The 21,452-nt window shown below is 40.1% G+C and overlaps 1 protein-coding gene across 4 annotated transcripts in view; it reads left to right on the forward strand.

Moving 5' to 3' along the window:
- Positions 1–21,452, forward strand: part of LOC105092872 (cyclin-dependent kinase inhibitor 2A) — a 28,630-nt gene that overhangs the window by 5,291 nt on the left and 1,887 nt on the right. For 3 of the 4 annotated variants that reach the window (XM_031449618.2, XM_031449617.2, XM_064490163.1), the window contains exon 2: positions 20,575–20,881. In XM_031449618.2, coding sequence (XP_031305478.1) covers positions 20,578–20,881 — 304 coding nt within the window. In that variant the 5' untranslated portion in view covers positions 20,575–20,577. Of the gene's footprint in view, positions 1–16,889; positions 17,028–20,574; positions 20,882–21,452 lie in introns of those variants that run through there. The other variant, XM_031449616.2, reaches the window with a different exon arrangement.

Consider the following 21,452-nt stretch of genomic DNA (forward strand, 5'->3'; position numbering starts at 1 on the left):
TTTAAATTGTTGTGAAGCCAGGAGGGCTTTTTTTTTTCCCCCAAGGAAGAAAAGGTTTGTAGATTGTAGACGTTCAGAATTGTATGAACAAAGATACTCTTTTAAGCAAATTGAAACTAATAATAAAATTGTGCAATCAGAATGGTGTAAATAAATATGTCCTTACTTTCTTAATTTAAGCACGAAAATAATGAGAGATCAAGAAGTAAGACAAAGGTTATCAGCAGCAGCATTACCTGGGCTGCTGTTTAAAATACACATTTCTGGGGTTCAGTCTCAGAAAATTTGACTCAGCAGATTTGCTATGGGTCCCAAGAATCAGAAATCTGAACCTTAAAAGCACATGAGGAGGATTCTGTTACAGGTGGCTCACTGGGACACCATTTGACAAATTTGATCAACATTGCATTGCTTTTCTTTTAACCTTACTTTTTCTTATTTATTTTTAAATTGAGGTCCAAGCTTTTAGGTAAGATTTAAAATTTTAGAATCAGTCAGTTATACTTTGGGTCCCAGGAAGCACACTGAGAATCTGAATAAACATTGGAGGAGCTCTTTTACCAAAAGAGGGAGGCCCTTTATTATTATTATGTGATCCTTCATCTGAATTGGAAAAGATTATCTCTTAGATGCCACATTTCTACAATTAGAACATATTTTGGGGCAAAAGATGTAACAGGATACACTTGTGCATTAAAACTTGTAGCACCAGATAGAAATTTTCCACAAAAGTCATTTATGATATGTTTTTGAAACACTATATACACTCATCCTTGTTTACATAGGATGGATGGCACTCTTAGGTAGGTAGGTAGGTAGGTAGGTAGGTAGGTAGATAGATAGATAGATAGATAGATAGATAGATAGATAGATAGATAGATAGATAAGGGATTTCATTCATTTTATTTTATTTTCCAAACCAGAACGAGGCAGTAAACATAACAAGCTAACAATATGTTAGAGAAGAAAAAGAAAACACCAGTATTTCACAGTTTTAAATTATATTTATTTACGACCAAGGCAAAACTGCAGTAAAATGTAGGCATAATAGAGTAAAGCACTTATAGACAAAATGATGGGTATTTGTGTCTGTAAAAGCACACTGACGAGGAAGGAAATACATATGAATGTTATAAGCTAAAAAACAATGTGCAATTATAAGAAAAAGTAAAATATTATGCCTATCAAATTCTAACCATATTTTTCTGCTTTTAAACTATATTTTTCTAATGTTACACCTATTACTTTGTGATATATTGGGGGGGGGGAAAGCTTCTGTTTTACTTTCTTTTTTTGAGTGCCACCATTTTCTTGCCCTGAATCTCTCAGGCTGCCAGATCATCTGACTCAGCAACTGTACAACTCTTTCACCCAATTTAAAGAAACAGCAGCTATCCAAAGAACAATGAATCCCCCCAGTCGCTAATCTTTCCCAACCTGTAGAACAAGCAGTGTGTTTTAACTCTGAAATAATTGTTAAATGTACATACAACATGGGATACTTTGAATTTTACTCCATTCAATTTACATGCTGAATAATTGAAGCTGAATATATTTTATGTAACACAGTTTCTAAAAGAAGCTTATTGAAACTTTCTTCCAAAAGCACACGGTCAAGCTTGCTTTCTCTTTTCCCTCAGAATAATCATAAGGAGCTTAACAGTATTAGACACATTAAGTTATATTATCTCATTTAATTGTCATATTATCCTCATGCTTCAGGGATTTTATTCTCTCATTTCTTACACTGGAGACTGAGGCTCAGCTTGAGGTTGCATGGTCTGTCAAAAGCCATTGACTAGTAATACATGCAAAATTGAACTGTGTGTGTATCTTGCCACAAATGCCCTCACATAGCATTTTATAGCTGCCCTTGAGTGAGTATGTGGGTATACATACACACACACACACACACACACACACACACACACACACACACAAAACACACACACACACACACATACATAGTTTCAGTTCCATCTCTTCTGGTTAATTGTTGTTTTCAAAGTTGCTTAACTCCCTTGGACCTCTTTTTCATTCAGTACCAACCATGTATGTTCCAGTAAACATATACTGATTGAGTGAATGAAAAAATTCTGAACAATAATGCAATATGATAACTGAAGTCCTGTCAGCTCTAAAAGCCATTGAATCTCATAATAAAGAAAGATTAATTTCTTTCAGAGGTTTATTTCTTGCCCAGAATAAAACTAACTCAAAACTCTCTTGTAAATTAAATATAAATTACTTACCTCCACTTTGATTTAAGAGCAATAATGGGAAATCTATGTACTAGCATAGGAATCAGTAGAAGCAGAAATGTCATTTTCTTGGGGTATATGATCTGTGATTAGATTCCATTTCCTTTACTTATTAGCTATGTGGTAATAAGTCTCGTACTTAAAATTCTCTGTGCTTCCATTTTCTCATTGTAAACTTGAGATAGTACCCTATAGTACTCATCTAATTAGATAAAATAGTATACATAAAGATACATTGTAAACTTTCATCCATACATTTGTCAATTATTGTTAAAGTGCCTAGTTAAACTACACCCTTAAATGCTCATTAATTTACTTTTACAGTAAATACCTTCTTAATTGTAATTTAACTGTTTAGCTAGAAATTCTTGAACTCCATTTTAAAGAATATGCATATCATAATAAAATATATATTTATATATTCAAATTGTTGGCACATTCCAAGATGTCAGGTAAAATCAATGTAAATTTTGCCTAATTTTTTACCCACACCTGTACAAAAGCCCTATATGATGGCCTTTATGGTGTGACTCTGAAGTTTCTAATATTTGTAATTATTTAACAGATATTAAACAAGATTATGAACTTCTGTTTTCTAAGATAAGAAATTAAATTAGTTTTAGAAAACTGCAAAAAATTATTAATTTGCCTTCAATTTATCAAAAATTCAATAACTCAAAATAATTTCTGGAGGAAGCACTGAGGTAATGGGTTCTTGATTCCTTCAGTATGGTTGCTGCAGTCTGAATATCTGAATCAATAGTTTTGGTGCAGAATTTTCTAAAAATTCTTTAGTATAAAAAGTGTGTGTGTGTGTGTGTGTATGTGATGGAAGGAGAGAGGGGCAGAAACATTAAAGTCATCCTCAAAACCTTCAAAATGTCTGCCTTGGAAGATGACCTTCAAATATTCTTATTCACATTCAGTAGGCTATCAAAGAGGCAAAGTATATTAAATATACTTCCTGAGGCAACATTGACTTAGGTATACAAAGTTAGTGCAGAGTAAATGGAAAGTAATTTTGTTACCATCACCTTTTAAAAAATGAAGTCTGGAAGTTCTAATCTTAACCATAAGAAAGAGAAATATAAAACTATACCCTCAACCCGGAAACTCAAAGGAAAACATGAGTGTAAATGTTAAATCTGTAAGTGAAAGGTGCTAAAGCATAAGTAGGAAGCATTTTCTGATTTATTCAGGATTGATGTATATCATCATGAAGTTGATTCCTCCCAGAGGAGTTTAATTACATATTGAGTGAAGAATGTGACTTCAGGAAGAATGATCCAATACAAGAAATTTTTCTTCTGATCTTTTACAATATCAGAGGATGGTTTGGCTTCAGAATTTTCAGAAGTCCAGGAAAGGCAAAAAAAAAAAAAATTGAAGATGACAGACTGTAGAGCCCCAAGAAGGCAGTTAGTTGTGGGGAAGTGGGCAACTAGGTCTTCCTTTGAAGAGGAAAGCTTCAGTGTGGATGATTCCCCTGAAATTAGAGTGTCCTAAATCATTGTGAAACCCAGTCAATCAGTCATGTACACTCAACTCACACCAAGAGTGAAATCTGAACACAATATTACTTCTCTGTGAGTTTTGCTTTCTCAGGGAGATAATAGCATGTACATATATTAGCAGCATAAGCAGCAATTAAATATTATGTATGTTCAAGGTGAGCAATTAAGAGAGCAACACATGTTTGAAAGAAAATGTATCCCATCAAGGAAGAAAAAGAAGGAGGTTGGGAACAGAGGTTTAGAAAAGGTAAACTTTAAAATTTCTCAGTTTTGCCTGTAGTTTCCCCATTGTCCTTTCTACATGAACTGCACTGCAGGGAATGGTGGTGGGTGGCAATGCACGCAGAGGAAATATTGAACACAGCAACACACTCTATTGTCACCTCCCATGATTTAATGAAGTTTTTGTGGAGGTACTTTTGTTATAACACAGCCAACTTTATTACAAAGAAGCTCTGTTTGCAGAGGGTTAGAATTCAAAGACAGAATTAATCACACCTTCTGGAAAGGAGTGTGCTTGTTCAAACCACAGATGCCTGCAGAATGTACAGTAATAAGCAAAAAAAAAAAAAAAACCCAAGAGGAAATTGACTTTCAAGGCCTAAATGAATAAGATGATAGTAAATGTCATATCCTTAAAAAAAAAAAAGTAAATTCCATTTATTGAGAGCCTACTGTGTATCTAGATATTCTTTATTCCTAATAATAACCCTATGAAATACTTTTTATTTCCTATTTGAGAGGTAAGGAAATGGAGGCTCAGAAAGTTTACATAATTTACTCAAGTCTGCAAAACTGGTAAATGAGGGATGAAGTCTACCTGAGCGTAAAGACTGAGGTAGCTTTATTACCCATGCTGCATTTATGTTTCCTCCAAGATTATTATTTAAGGATATGGTTGACACCCTCACCGATCACATCTATCTGAGTCAGAGTAAATAGCTGTGGCCATAGAAAGAATATAGAAAAAGGACTGGGTTTAAGATCTACAGCAAACATTTATTAACTAGGTAACCATGGCAATACACTACCCCTACATTTTCTTATCTATAAATCAAGGGGGTAGCTTTTTGAAAAGCGATTTTGCCATATATGTGGCAATACTATGTATTGTAGCAATTAGAAACACTTTAAATATCTGCCAACAAGGGCATCATAAGTAAACTGAACCTCACCTACCCCTCCCAGTGGAATATATTGCAGCTGTTAAAAGTAGTGTTTATAAAGTGATTTTCAAGAATTTGAGGAACTGTCTAATGATAAGTAAAAGTAAAAGCTCATTGCAAAACTGTGTTATATCCATAAGAAATGAGCAAAGAAAAAGCCTGGAAGTGTTTTAAAATGTTGTTATTGTTTCTGCATAGTGTAATTTTTCATTTCCTTTATGAAGTTCATTTCTTACATTTTTTGCAATGTGAACTATACTCAGGAAAAAAAATCATTCAAAAATGGGGGGACTGGATTAAGTGACTTTGAGGGAACTTTAACATCCAAATTTTCACTATGTGTATTATTACCGAAGAATAATCCCACAGAAAGTACAGTAATTCTGAAAGTGGAGATCCTGTAATCTTGGTTCAGAATTTACAGCCTGCTTGAAAGCACCGTTCTCAAAGAAAAGGAAGCACTGCTGAGTTGTCCACAAATTAATCAACAGGGAAACATAGTGGGGAGAGTGTGCACCTCTCAGACAGAACTGGGAACCTTGAATTTGAACTCCATCTCCTTAAGCATAGTTACTTTAGCACTCTGGGCATCTTTTTTTTTATTTGTAAAAGAAAGCTAATCCACTCTACCCCACAAGACAGTTGTGGGATTATAAATGATACATGTAAAGCTGCTTAAAGCTTGTCACATAGTTGGGGGGTCAATAAATGGTAGCCATTATTATTTTCTTAGCAACTTTGAATGAATTTTCTGTTGTCTCTATCTTTGTCTGTCTGTCTCTCTCTTCTAATGATATGCTTTACTTATTTTGTCCCTCAAAATGAGGCTAATTATCCATATCTGTGCATGTAAACAAATTATACATGTACACACACAAATACATACTACGTATACCAAATTCTCTCAAGGTGTTTTGGAATTGATTAAGAGCCTGGTCATATGCCCCTAAAGAAGTGACTTCATTATCTATCAGTATTTCTGTCCGAATAAATGGTCTTCCGTAGAGAGCTTCATAAAGACTAAGACCCAGGGCGACCCTGGTTCGTAAAAGAGCTATTGGTAAAGCCTCTTTCCAACTTAAAGAGGTTTCTTGGATGAGCTTTCTAAGAACAGTCTTAAGGAATTAATTGGCCCTTTCAACTTTTCCTGAGGATTGAGGCCTCCAGGAGCAATGTAGATTACACTGAATTCCCAAGGCTTTAGAAACAGATTAGACTATCGAGAAGATAAATGAAGGCCCATTATCACTTTGGAGAGAAAGAGGGAGACCAAACCTGGGAATTATTTCATGAAATAGTTGTTTTGTTACCTCTGATGCCTTTTCAGTTCTGGTGGGATATGCTTCTATCCATCCTGTGAATGTGTCAACAAAGATCAGCAGGTGTTTGTAACCTTGATATGGGGGCATCTGAGTAAAGCCAAGTTGCCAGTCCTCTCCTGGATAACGCCCTCTGTGCTGAACAGGTTGAATTAATTGGGGTTTTAAAACTCCCTGTGGATTGTTAACCACACAGGTAGGGCAAGACCTGGTCACTCGGTCTGTGGTCTTAGTTAGTCCCTTTCCTTTAAATGTCCTTGAGATTAGCAAGGAAAAAGCATCCTTACTCAAATGTGTAGCTTCATGTAAGGCCTTCAAGACACCCCATTGGAGATCCTGTGGTAAAAGTAAAACTTCTCCCTGTTGTAACCAGCCTGAAGGTCCAAGTAGAAATCCTTCCTGTTTTCCCCAAATCTCTTCTTTTTGAGTATAATGGGGGCTTGGTAAAGACAGGGTAGGAACCAGTGCCCCTTGCACGGGAGGCTCCTGAATGGCAGCACTTGTCGTTGGACGTACCTCGGGCCGGCCAGGTACTTAAGGACGGTGGCTGCCCTTGAAGGACTGTAATCATCTGGGCATGCCTGGCCTCTTTCCTTCTGTGCTTCTCCTGAGCCTTGGCCTCTTGTACCTGATCTCAACTGAAAAAAAAAACAAAAACAAAAACAAAACCTGTGGCAGCAATGGTTAGCATTTATCAAGGGTTACTCTGGGTTCCTGGACTGCCTTTTGGAGTTTTTGTCTAATATCAGGGGCAGACTGGGTGGGAAATTTATCCTTTAACTGAGGGGTATATGGTAGGGAGAGCAGGGGAGGACGTACGTATAAGGGAGTCCCCCTCTCAAGTTGTTGGCGACAGCAGGTTGCTGATAGTAACCAGGGCCAAGGTGGGTATTTTGCATTTCTTTAGAAGATCACTGCTGTCCCTCACCAAATAAAAGATCTGGATAGATGGTATTTTAGACCATTTGCCTTGTGTATTGTAGAAGAGATTAAGCTGGAGCGCGGTGGTTGATTTTATGCTCTTATTTGTGGGCCATGCTTTTGGCTAAGATGTAGCCCAGAGAAGTCCCAGCAGGGATCAACTGTTGGCTTTCCATCTGAAGGGCAGGATACTGGGGGGGGAAGGGGGATCTTCAGAGCTCCATGTCCCAAGGTGAAGCCCACAGGCTATAGTCTGACGTCTCAGTCTTCTGCCTGTAGCCAGAGTACCCTGAAGCCATGGACCGAAGAGAGCCTGGCGTCCCAGGGTCATTGGTCTGCAGAAGGAGGACCTGGCATCTCCGCCTCCTTTCTGGATGGGGAAAGCGGCCACAGTCTTACCATGAGCTGGGAGTTCCCGAAGTCCAAGGAAATAGTTTTAACCCCTCAGGTGGTTGGTGATCCAGGAGCAGGGGAGCTGCTCAACTGGGATAGCCAGAGAAAGGGGGGGGCAAAAATAGAGGTGTGAGTTAGGGTTATAGGGTCCACATGGAAGCTCCTGAATGGGGAAGGCAGCAGGAGAGGAGAACTTGGGCTAGAACTCCAGCAGCTCAATTTTCTAAGGCAGAGATGTACGAGAGAGGTGGCTAAATACTTGCTGGCCAGTGAATAAGGCAAATAGGATATGGTTATAAGAATTATTGTAATACTTACCTTCCTACTCAAACAGGACTTTGGCAAATAGCACAAAACATAAAATCCCTTAACTTTTAAATCTGATGCATGATTGTAGCTAAGGGCACCATAGGTTGAAATGGTGGCAACCAGGGCATGGCCCAGCCACATTGGGAAACTGAGTTTCCTTTTAGGTCGGAGAGTAAGTTAATAATAGCCCAAGAAGGAGGCACACTTGTCGTAGCCATAGGACCTTGCAGTGACCAGTGGGAAAAAGAGAGTTAGAGACTGAAGGAGCTTGTTTTTTAGAGAACTCGATAACAGAGATCAGAAAGCAGAAGCAAGGACCCCCAGCAAAGGATAGAGACCAGTATATAAAGGTGCGAGTGATAAAGTAATTGGTATGCAGGCCTGGTCGTGTCTTGGGTTAGCTATCTACCTCAAATGTCATCTTCTCTTCCTGGTTTGGTAGCTTCTCTTTGAGCATTGTTTTAAGGTGATCAGTAGTCTTCTCTATAGGCCAGTCCAGTGTAAGGGCCAGAAGTGATAGTTTACTGTGGTTCTGGAGTAAGCCTGATTATCTCTACTTGGAGCTCCCTGGCGGCCGGGGCGGGTGGGGGCAGAGCGCGCTGGGGCGGGCGTGCAGGTGGCTGGGCGTGGGGGAGGCAGCGCATGGCCTCAGTGCCCTCGCGCCGCAACCCGCCGGCGCGGGGTCCCAGAAGGGCCACTCGCTGCTTGACCGGCCCAGCACCGCTTGGAGCTCCACGCCCTGTATCCATGCTCCAGCCTCCACAGCCGGCCCCAGGAGCTTGTGCTCCACGGGCCTGGGGTGGGGGAGAGGGAAATGAAGGAGGAAAGACTAGGTTTAAGCACGCGATCCTAGTCCCGGCACCAAAATTAATGTTACCGAGAAAAGGGAAGTAAGAATTACCTCGGTTCTTAGTCACCCGAAAAAAAGATCTTTGAGGAGAGACAAAAAGTGTGACATAAGCAAGATTTTTATTAGTGAAGTAAAAAAAAAATAGTGAAAGATTGTACACTCCCAAGAATTGGGAGCAGGCCAATCCAAGAGAGGAAAAATGGTGCCTTCACCCTTTTTTCCCTGTTTTTATATCCTGGTTTTGTGATTGATTGATTGATTGATCGATTGATCGACAACTCAAGTTCCCTGCGCTCTGATTGATTGACAGCTCAGGTTCCTTGTGTTCTGGATTGTTCCTTTCCCCTTCCTCTCCCCCTGCCCAGCGCTCATTTCTATCTAAACTACCTAATACACATATATAGTATACTACTATTACATACTATTTGCAGAGAGACAGAAGACAAAGAGACAGAGACAGAGATACACATACAAACATATTGTGCTAATCTTTTAGATTTTTCAACTGACCAAGTAGCTACAGGTAAGTAGATCACCAAAAGAAACTTCTTAACAAACAAAGACAGACATTTACAGAACAGCTGAGTTAGGGAGTGGTTGTTCACATGAACTGCAAAGATTCTTCATTTCACAAGGGTCCACTCTACAGATACTTTTAATAGTAAACTCCTTACATAGATTTAAAATTACATTTATTTTGCACACAATTTAGAAAAGACATCTGCTATAACATGTAATACATTTTTAAGTTATGCTCAGAATGATCTTGGGAAGATGATGACAGTACTGCAGATTCTATACCCAAATAATACTTTGGAAATTAAGATTGAAAAATTGGTACTTAGCTACAATCATGCATCAGATTTAAAAGTTAAGGGATTTTATGTTTTGTGCTATTTGCCAAAGTCCTGTTTGAGTAGGAAGGTAAGTATTACAATAATTCTAAGTGAAAATGGAAAGAGATGTCATAGAGTCCCTAAATGAGTGCCTTATTCCTAGCAGATACTCAGTCATTGTGCTGGATTGAACTTACTCAGATAATAGTAAAAAGGCAAAGAAAACATCCTCCATCTTGAATTTTCCATAGATCTATCCCTGGATACACATTCCCTTTTCTTAACTAACCTGTTCCAAGGTCTGCTCCTTTTCTCAGAGTTTTCCCTTTCATGCTAAATCTACCTTTTTTCCCTTGTGGAAAAATAAATAAAGGAAAACCCTACATTCTTTGCCATTTTTCACCCAAGGAAGTCCTTCGTTCCCATTTAAAATACCCAGATTGGACACTGAGCCCTCAGAATTCTTCCCCAGGGCACTTTTCTTGGCTCTTGAGGTACAGCTGTTATGCCCGCTTTGTAGTTGGAGATACAGAAGCCAGAATAAAGTGTCACTTTCTCAAGATGATAAAATCAGTGATGGAGCTAGACCTGGGGTTTTCTTTTCCTTACTTTATTAATTCTTTCTAAAGTAAAAGGGGTGCATGAAATTATTCCCCCATTGCTTTAGTCTTCAAATAATCTGCTGCACCCAGCATTCAACCCCAGAGCCCATCTATTCAGGTTTGATCCAGCTATATCCAGAAGCTCCATTAACAGAGCATACCTTGCTCTAAATAAGCTATTTCCCAAGGAGGGCTCCTTAACTATAGGATTCTCTCCAGACCCTGAAAGACAGCATCTTTTTCCTGGTAACACAGGTCTGAGGTGTCAGTTATCAGAGTGGGTCTTCTATACTGTTAAGGTAGGCTCCGCTAAAGAGTGCATCCCAATGCCAGACCGCCTTCCTCCTCCAGAGTATCACACATGTTGATGCTTGTTCGCAATTTACCCTCTTGACTAAGGACCCTTCTTTTCTTTTCTTTTTTTTAAGTGATGGCTTTCAGAAAAGCAGTGCTTACTTGTCTAATAAGTGTATTTATTTAATTAGATGGCTAATATATGCATATAGTACAAAATTCAAGCAATACAAGTTGCAGACTGTGAAAAGATCTCATTCCAGTTCCCCATTTCCTCTCCCCACAGTTAACAGACTTTTCTGTATCTTTCCAGAGATATTCTATGTACATTTAACTTTTAACCTCAAGCTATATTTTGAACAATTCTTTTATAACAGTACTAATATTTAATATGGTAAAAAGACATATGCTTTTGGAGGGGGCTTAAAAATAGAATTTTATTTTCTCATAGTTCTGGAGGCTGGAAGTCCAAGGTTTTGATAGGTTTGGTTTCTTCTGAGGCCTCTTTCTTCAGCTTGCAGATGATCTCATGGCTGTGTCCTCACTTGGCCTTAAAAAGTCATATGCTTTTAAAATAACGTTTGTATGTATTGTCTCACTTGATATAATAACCTCATGAGGTATAAAAGATAGAGCAAGACAGAACCCATTTAAAAAATATGGACACTGAAGCTAAATAGTCTCAAAGCATTTTACAATCAAAAAGCATATTATTAGATACGTACGTCAGGACTATCACTGGGTCCCAGTTCAGAGATATTTCTCCAACAGCCTTTATTTTCCTGATAAAATAATGTTGGTTATCATCTGACATGTTTGCATATCATGCATATTGTACCTTGTCCATCCTTCAGTGCCTTGTCAGAATCAGAACCTAACTTCAGAACACTACTTTCTCAAATATCTTTCTTTTTCTTTCTTGTGATGTGTTGAATTAATATTTACATCTAGAATTACTATGCTTTGATTTGTAGGGTTACTAGGCCACCGTCATTGCAAGGGTTTCTTTAATTTAAATAAAATAGTCAGGTGCTCCTCTAGTGTCACCTACCCTCAGCTAGAGTCTCCAGGCTGATGAAAAGGATTCTTTTTCTAAGTTCTGCTTAGCCCAGCCCTCTTTCCTTATAACAAATATTCTAAACCTTTGCCACTCTCACTCCGTAACCTACCATCATATTCTCACTGAAAACAAGCCAGCCTCTGGTTCACGGAAGGAAGTGTTTCAACTTCCTCCCTGCCCCGACCTTTTCTCCCTTCGCAAATCTAGCTGAATCTCCTGCATCCAAATTTATGACTCCCTGTGCTTTGTATTCCATTTCTTCCTGACTTTTTAGGGACCTCAGGTCCTCAAAAATACCCTCTCTTGCCTCTGTCCTCGGTTTCTCTTTTTCTCTCTTCTAACTGTCCTCTTCACCTGGCACTTTTCCTTCAGGGTATGTGTGTGCTCAGGCCTCTTCCACCTTCCCTCTGTCTCCTTTCACCACACACTTGAGTTATCACAGCTAATCTGTGAAAGAGTAGCCTACACACATTTCCTCAACATCCCATTCACTCCTAGTTTTCCTCTGACAATCCCAGCAGCACTTACCAGGCTCCTTTGCAGGCTTTTCTTCCAGAAGTTTATTTTTCCATCTTCGCACCATGCATCTCAGTAAATTACTTTCAGTTTTCCCAGATGTCTGTGTTTTTGCACATGCCCTCACCTCTGCCTAAAACATCTTTCTTCTTCTTTTACGTCTTTAGACTCTTGCACTTTTCCAGACTAGGGTCAGATTTCAGCATCCATGGAGACTTTGCCTAAGCCACCAGGATGAGTTTGGTTCTGTTTCATTTTCTTGTGTCATCCTCTTCTTCCCTTTGCTCTCCTACACTCATTACATATAATGCCTCATTTAATCCCTACAGCAGCGTTTTGAGGGAAGTACTCTCATCCCAGTTATACAGATGAAAAAAACTGAAGTCCAGATACGTTAAGTAACATTGTTCAAAGTTATGGAGCAATTAAGTAAAAAATCCAGGCAGTCCAACTCAAGCCCATATATTTAACACCTCCTTCCCCACCCCTGAACCCAATACTCTACCCTTGGCCTCTGAGCTTGTTGAATGAACATTCATTTTTTGTTTGTTTTATTTATTTATTTTTAATTCTAATTTTGTATTGAAGTGTAGTTGATTTACAATGTTATTTTCAGGTATTCAGCAAAGCAATTCAGATATATATATATATATATATATATATATATATATATATACACACACACACATATACACATATGTATATACATATATCTCAGATTCTTTTCCATTACAGCTCATTACAAGAAATTGAATGTAGTTCCTTGTGCCATTCGCTAGGTCTTTGTTGTTTATCTATTTTATATATAGTAATGTGTATCTATCAATCCCAAACTCCTTATCTATCCCTTGCACCACCCCACTTTCCCCCTGGTAACCACAGTTTGTTTTCTGCATCTGTGAGTCTACTTCTGGCTTGTAAACAAAATTTGTATCTTTTTAAAAAATTCTGCATATAAGCAACATGTCTTTCTCCATCTTACCTCACTTATTTTGATAATCTCTAGTCTACGCATGTTGCTGCAAATGGCATTATTTCTTTTTTTATGGCTGAGTAATATATATATATATTATATATATACACCACACCTTCTTTATTCATTCACCTGCTGATGGACATTTAGGTTGCTTCCATATCTTGGCTACTGTAAATAGAGCTGCTGTGAACATTGGGGTGCATGTGTCTTTTAGAATTATAGTTTTCTCCAGATATATGCCCAGGACTGGGATTGCTGGATAATATAAGTCTATTTTTAGTTTTTTAAGGAACCTCCACACTGTCCTCCATAGTAGCTGCACCAATTTACATTCCCACCAACAGTGTAGGAGGGTTCCCTTTTCTCCACACCCTCTTCTGCATTTATTATTTGTAGACTTTTTAATGTTGGCCATTCTGACTGGTGTGAAGTGATAACTCATTGTAGTTTTGATTTGCATTTCTCTAATACTTAGCAACATTGAGCATGTTCATGTGCCTGTTGGCCATCTGGATCTCTTCTTTGGAGAGATGTCTGTTTAGGTCTTCTGTCCATTTTTTTATTGGGTTGCTTTTTTGATATTAAGCTGTATGAGTCATTTGTATATTTTGGAAATTAGTCCCTTGTCGGTTGCATCATTTTCAAATATTTTCTCCCATTCTGTAGGTTATCTTTTCATTTTGTTTATGGTATCCTTAGATGTGCAAAAGCTTTTAAGTTTAATTAGGTCCCGTTTGTTTATTGTTGCTTTTATTTCCATTACTCTAGGAGCTGGTTCAAAATTTTTTTTTCCTGTGATTTATGTCAAAGAGTATTCTGCCTGTCTTTTTCTCTAGGAGTTTTATATTATCCAGTCTTACATTTAGGTCTTTAATCCATTTTGAGTTTATTTTTGTCTATGGTGTTAGAGAATGTTGTAACTTCATTCTTTTACATGTAGCTGTCTAGTTTCCCCAGCACCACTTATTGAAGAGACTGTCTTTTCTCCATTGTATATTCTTGCCTCCTTTGTCATAGATTAATTGACCATAGTGCATGGGTTTATTTCTGAACTTTCTATCCTATTCCATTGATCTAGAACATTCATTTTTTTAAGTGAATAATCTTTAAAAACTGATCAGAATTGAGACAGATTTTAATTTCATTGTACAGACTTGCAAAACTGCCAACACAGCACAAACCTAAATAAGGCCATGGCTTTCTCAGGGAAGAAGAGAAGGAAGTTTGAGGATGTCATAGCAATAACCAACAAACTTTAGACTTTAAAATGCTCTTTGACATATACCACCTTATTTTATCAAACCACAAAATATATTATGATTTCATTTTACACTTGGGGAATTGGAGACCAGCATAACCAGCATTAGGATCCTGGGCTTTTTCTTTCTTCTGAAAGAAGATACATTATATTTATATTAAACCACTTCTGAGGTTTTTCCCCTCAGGTCTGAGATGATATAGATGAGTAAATTGGGAGTTTAGTAGGTTCTTTAGAAGAAAAACCAGGAAAGTTTTCATACTATCATTAACTACACAAGACTTCTAATGGAGAATGGGGTCAATTTCCAGAAAAAGGAGGGCCACACTCAAGGATGCCATAATCTTGTGGGAGCTCTACTGTAAGTTCTGGAGCTAGTGCATACATGTCTAAAACCTTTTCTTGAAGAAAGTCAACCTCCAGGTCTGTATATAATGAATCTAAGGGATGTTTTTATATGGTTTCATCACCCATTTCCTTCAACAACAGTCCAATATATTGTCTGAGAGTTTGAAGAGTTCTTGATGTAGGAATCTATCGTTGAGTTTTAGAGGAATTTCTGAATTCTCTGAAAGCTCTGTGTGCCAGTGAACCCACTTTCTAGATAAAATTGCATACTTTATTTTTTGAGGAGAGGGTATATATCTTTCAGCGGGTTCTCCAAGGGGCCTACTCTCCCTGCCCCGAGATTAAGAACCTTATTTTACTGAAGGGAGCTTTGGTTATTAGTATAAAAAGTCAGAAATATTACAAGGGAAATCTTTTCCCTCCACCCCATCACCACAACCACTATTTCCTCCTCCCCCATCAGACAATACCTTAAGCTATATTAAAAGAATTTTATGTTCCCTGCCACAGTTTGAATTTTCCACACCATTGTTACCCTAATAATTGAGACACTCCTGGAGGAAAATATAGATGGCATAGTAATGCATTGTGGACTTTTATAATGGATTTGGCACCCCATAAGTGTTCTAATTGGCATCATTTTAAAGCTTCATGTTTTGCCTGAGCGAACAGCAACTGAAAGTACAGTCAGGTATCCTGGATCTTCAAGAAGAGTCAACCAGGGATTGAAACACAATTTTTAATTAGAGCTGGGTTATCTAGTAGACAGATTAAGCATGTGCTTAAGGCATCAGGAAAACCTGAGCAATCCAATTTTTAAAAATTGTATGTATATGATATATATCAGTTGTTGGAGGATGTTCATCATCATTTCAGTGATTAAGGCATTCTTGACGTTCCCTTTTATGTAATATTGAAAATTCTATCCAAAGAATTTTCTTCTCTGTGTCTCATAACAAGATTGCGAGAGAATCCTCAAAATGGATAATTTAAAAGCTAACAGGTATTAGCTTAGGATGTATGGTACTATATTAAATGCTTATATGTATTTCAGAACATTTAAAACTCAGAACAGTCCTATGCAGTAGGGACCACTCTTAGCCCCCAATTTTATAACTAAGAAAATTGTAAGATTTTTCCAGTAGTGGGGAGAGGTGTAGGGGGCGGGACAGGAGTGGCCCCAGGACAGTGTGTGAGCCTGGTCTCTGAACCAACTCTGAATGCACCTCTGCCTCTAGAAATCAGAGCACTTTTCCTGGTCGAACAGGAATTCCTTATTAAGAACTGAGTCTATCAGCCGAATGACTTTCTTGCCACTTTCCTACCTGCTTATCGATAGAAATCTCCACCATCCCAGGAAATAGACCTCATCTTCTCCGAGCCAGGCCTTAGAATAGGCACTAGTACCAGGCATTGTACAAGTCTAGGAAACGCTCGCCCCCGACATCCGTTTAACACGTGTGTGGAGGGAGGGAGGCTCAGGCTGGCAGGCGAGCCGACTCTCCAAAAGGAACGTCTGAGCTAGGATTTCTGGCACAGTAGACTCAGCGGGCGAAGCTGAAGCGCTGAGGGTTGGAGTGGGGAGTGTGTTGTCCAAAAGAAGGGAAGCCTCTTATCGATGCGGGTGACACCGATCCTGCGCAGGACTCTTACCGCGAGGACAGGCTGGCAGTTTCTCCAGATTAAAAGAGGAAGCAATACTTTGCCTATGACACCGAATACACTGGTTCGAACTTGGCAGTTAGGACTCCTGTACGGCTCTCTAATGTCAGAGGGGGTGTACAGGGGAGGAATTCCGCTTTGGTAGAGTGAACACGCCCGGAGCTCGTCTGAGCCTCTGTGAGGCGTGGGGGCGCAGCGCAGGGAGGAGGGTGGGGGGGGACCTGGGGAGGGGGCAGGTGGGAAGGCCAGGGCGCCCTCCCCACTCGCTCCGTCTGACTCCAGGCGCGGACCGTTTCCGGCCGGTGTCCCCGGGCGAGCTGCAGACTCGTGACTGCAGAGGCCCGGTGTGGGGCGACTTCAGGGGTCTCATTCATAGCGCGTTCGGAGCAAGGGGTGCCTCCTGGAAGAACGCATGGAGGGCGCTCCCCAGGGTGGAAAGACTCCAGCGGAGGAGTCGAGGGGCCGGGGTTGGGGGCAGCTTCCGCCCGCTGCGGAGGAGGAAAGAGGAGGGGCGGGCTTCTCCCCAGCTGCCGGGGCGGGCCGCGCCTCCAGCGCTCGACGGAGGCGGGCGGGAGGGAGGGAGCGAGGGAGCGAGGGGCGAGCGTTGGGGAGCAGCATGGAGCCCTCCGCAGACTGGCTGACCGCCGCCGCCGCCCGGGGCCGCGCCGAAGAGGTGCGGGCGCTGCTAGAGGCGGGGGCGCCGGCCAACGCGCCGAACCGTTATGGTCGGAGCCCGATTCAGGTGGGTTGGCAGGTCTGCCGCGGGAGTAGGGGAAGGAGGGCGACTTTGGAGGACGACGTTTGCCAGGGAATCGAAACCAGGTAAGCGTTTCCTGGTAAAGGGGAGACTTCTTGGGGAGTTTCCAGGCGGAGTTTGGAGTCGGAGAGCTCCCCTTGAGGACGCCCAGGGGCTCGGGAAGCCACCGGAGGAATGAAAAAGCACATGGGATTCGACCTCTAGAATGGTGTGAAGATCTAGAGGGGAGAGTCTATTTGTGTTAATGTAGACTGAGGTATGCGCTTTATCAGATGCAAAATTTACGAACGTTTGGAGAAAGAGTTTAAAGAAATGCAAGACCTGCTGGACCACTTAACCGCGAACTCACTGAGTCGAATTCACTCACTGAAAGGAGCTGATCATCTTCTTTGTTAGGAGCGAGGGTGGGGTTGGGGGATGTGTGTGTGTGGAGGAGGGGGTGGATTTCTGTGGAAATCTACTGCTGTGTATGTTGGAATAAAGGTCGATTGGAATTAATCAGAAGTAATTACATACCGTGTTTTTGTTAAACTAAATAAGCAAAATACATACTTGTAAGAACTTAGGAAATACAGAGACATAACATGAACAAAAACATTAATGTGACTTTGCCTGAAATAATGCTGTCAATCTAGTTACAATTTGGGGGGTATCGCCTATTATTTTTGGTGTTTTAAACTTACTTGATATGGATTAATTTATTTGGAAGTTTTCAATTCCTCATTGTTGAAAAATGTAATTTCACCCCTCCCCACTCCAGTTGTGTGTGTGTGTGAGGGTGTTATGAGTTCATTTTTCTGTTGGTTATTTTTGTGTTCACTAACTTCCTAAATTTGATGCTAAAGGCAAATTCTTCCTGGCAGTCACCACCCTAGTTTTAGTCCCAGTTTTGACAATAATTTCTGATTCTGAAAAATAAAAATTATATGAAACAAAAACACATTGTAAAAACTCCAGCAAAGCAAGACAAAGGAAAGTAACTCTACTTAGAATTTCACAAATTTCACAAGTGAATATTCCTTTCCTGAAACTATGCTACATGGGATAAATTTTATACACACTTTAATTTTTAATTTTTTTTATTGAGTTATAGTCAGTTTACAATGTGTCAATTTCTGGCGTACAGCACAATTTTTCAGTCATACATGAACATACACATACATTCATCCTCATATTCTTTTTCACCGTGAGCTACTACAAGATCTTGAATATATTTCCCTGTGCCATGCAGTACAAACTTGTTTATCTCTTTTATATATACCTGTCAGTATCTACAAATCTCAAACTCCCGGTTTATCCACCCCCCCCATACACTTTAAAATACAGATATAAAAATAAAACTAAAATACCTTCAAACCTGAGATTATTTGGGATTTGAAATATGGAGAGATTTGGGGATAGAAAGGTTAAATGGTTATAAAAGAGAAGCATGAATCCTTTTTTAAAAATGCAAGCATGATTCATAATTTGATATCGCTAAAATTTTGCCAGCAGCTTGCAGACTGAGTGTTCAGCCTTCAAGTTCTGTAATATGTTTGATGAAACTTTATTTGTTTAAATACAAAAAGAAAAAAGAAAGTTGGATAATTAATTTTTTTAAATAGAGAGGATAAGTGTATAGAAAAAAAGGGGACATGATTTTGGTTTAGAACCCCAAATTTTTGTTTAATACAAAAATCCTTAGCTTATAGAAAAATTTTTAAACACTAAATTAAATTTATTGTCTTATCAAATGGATTTAAGCACCCTATAAATATTCATTTAATTGATTCATTTTCTTTTTCTTTGGATTGCTATTATGATTTAAATATTTAAATATTATGTTATTTACTTTTCAACCTTTAATACTGTAAAATATAATAAAAACTTTTAAAACCAGTTTTATGACTGAGGTGAAGGACTTCATTTATCCAGTCCATCTGTTATATTTTCACCTGTGTTACATACAGACATGAGGTAGACATATCTATATTAAATTTGGCACTTTCAGTAGAGCTCCCAGAAGATTATGGCTTCCTTGGGGATGGCCCCTTTGTCCTGAAAATTGATCCCTAATCTATTAGAAATCTAATAGTGTACATAAGTAGTTAGTAATGGTGTGAAAGCCTTCCCAGTTTTTCTTCTAATGTACTGTGACAGTTTTTCTTTCTTTTTGTAGCTGTTTTGTTAACTTATATTTCTCTCTCTTTTTGAAAATTTAATCAGTTTCACTTTCTCCAAGAGAGCAATCAACAGCCACAGTATAACTTATTATGATTCCTTGGTTTGTACAAATTGTGTTTAATACAGAATGTAAAAATAAGTAATTTCTCTTTATACAGTCACTGTGGTCTAGCTAATATAACCAAATAATGGCTACCCTAAAAAAGAGTGGTCTACCGTCACCATCCACCTTGTAGCACTCAAATTGTAAGGTTGCTATGATTGTGGACACTGTGTAAAAATTCCTTTTTGGCAATGGTGTTGTTTCAGAGATGATTTAGAGCCAGATGAGGTGAGCACCTCTTGTTTAATTAACTCTCAAAGTGTAATCTTGGAAAGTGCCTTAGTTTCCTATTTCTGCTATAACAAATTACCACAAATTTAGTATCTTAAATCAGCATGAATCTATTATCTTATGGTTCTGGAAGTCAGAATTCTAAAATGGATCCACAGAGTTGCACTCCTTTGGTGGGGGTTCTAAGAAAGGATCCATTTCCTTGTCTTTTCCAATTTCTAGTGACCATCAATATTCCTTGGCTCATGGCCCCTGCATCTTCTCTCTGTCCTCTGCTTCCATTTTTATATCTTCTCTCCAACTATGACCTTCTTTAAAGGAAACTTGTGCTTACATTGGCACCACCATGACAATCCAGGTTAATCTCCTCAAAATCCTTAATTTAACTGCATCTGCAAGTTCTCTTTTGCCATGTAAAGTAAATATATTTGCAGCTTCTGAGTGTTAGGAAGTGGACATCTTTGGGGGCATTATTTAGGTTACCAGAGGAAGGAATTTTAGGGCTGGTTGGACAAATTTTTCTCATTGTATACTTGAAGAAATTGAAGTTTAACATTCATGGAAAGCAGGGTAGCTTTAAAGTTTTGCAGGAATTAAGGTGTTGTTTTTTTTTTTTAATTTTTGTTTTTAAACAATTATCATGTTCTGGGTTTGTATATACAGCAGGGAACAATACAGAAATCTCTGGGCCTTACATAACTTCATATCAAAATGAGGAAGAAGAAACAGGAGGTTAGGCTATAGGAAAAGGCAGTTTGTCCCTCACCCTTTTGCTGTTGTTTATGACTCTGACAGCGTTGTGTGTGTGGCTGGAACTCCACAAAAGTTTGGCAAATATAACAGAATTTAATGTGTACAGAAAAATGGAATAGGTAGGAGAACTGGCTAAGGGAGCTGGGAGCTGAAAGCACATAAGGAATAACTAGACCCTTGTGGCTTGCAAGGCGTTTACACTGGGTGGGGTCTTCACAAATAGTTTCTTTAATACTGCCCCTGCCTCCATCCCAGTCCTCACCACTCTGCTCTCCCGGGCAGGTCATGATGATGGGCAGCGTCCGAGTGGCCGAGCTGCTGCTGCTCCACGGCGCGGACCCCAACTGCGCGGACCCCGCCACCCTCACCCGACCCGTGCACGACGCAGCCCGGGAGGGATTCCTGGACACGCTGGTGGCGCTGCACCGAGCCGGGGCGCGGCTGGACGTGCGCGACGCCTGGGGCCGCCTGCCCGTGGACCTGGCTGAGGAGCGGGGCCACCGCGACGTCGTCCGGTACCTGCGCGCGGCCGCACGGGACACCGGAGGCGGTAGCCACGCTCACGCAGACGCCGCGGAAGGTCCCGCAGGTGAGGTGGCAGTCCAAGAATTTGAACTCAGAAAGCTTCCGCAGCCCAACGCACTCCTTTTTCAGAAGAGAAAGTGGACCCCAGAAGAGCAGGGTGTTTGATCGTAGCTCACTCTGCCAACCAGTGGGACAACCCAGTCTCCCGATCGCACTGCCTTGTTAGGGCTTCGGACAGCAAATAGATGGACTTCCTCGCGTTAAAGCCCATCCCATAAACAATGCCTCCCACCCTCTAAACACTCACCCCACAGCTGAACAGGAACAGACTGTGGAGAATTGAACACTCAGGAGGCTAAAGGTCTCGTGGCTTCTCTTCCTCCAAATTAGCTGGCCACCTGCATCCACTCAAAGGCCCCGGTTTCCCCATTAGCTTACCTAGGTCGCTGAACCAACCCTATGATTTCCAAAGCCAATTGTGCGTGGCATCGTCTGGCAGAGATCTGCCATTCTTGTCTCCGTTGCAAAATTGTACTTAAATCCGACCCTCTGCTCTATGCTTTGGCGTTTTTCCGGAGCTCCCTCAGGGCGTTCCGGAGGAATCTGGGATGGAGCCCTCCCCAACCCCCGCAGTC

This window comes from Camelus dromedarius, chromosome 10 (assembly GCF_036321535.1).
Source record: "Camelus dromedarius isolate mCamDro1 chromosome 10, mCamDro1.pat, whole genome shotgun sequence".
Taxonomy (NCBI): Eukaryota; Metazoa; Chordata; class Mammalia; order Artiodactyla; family Camelidae; genus Camelus; species Camelus dromedarius.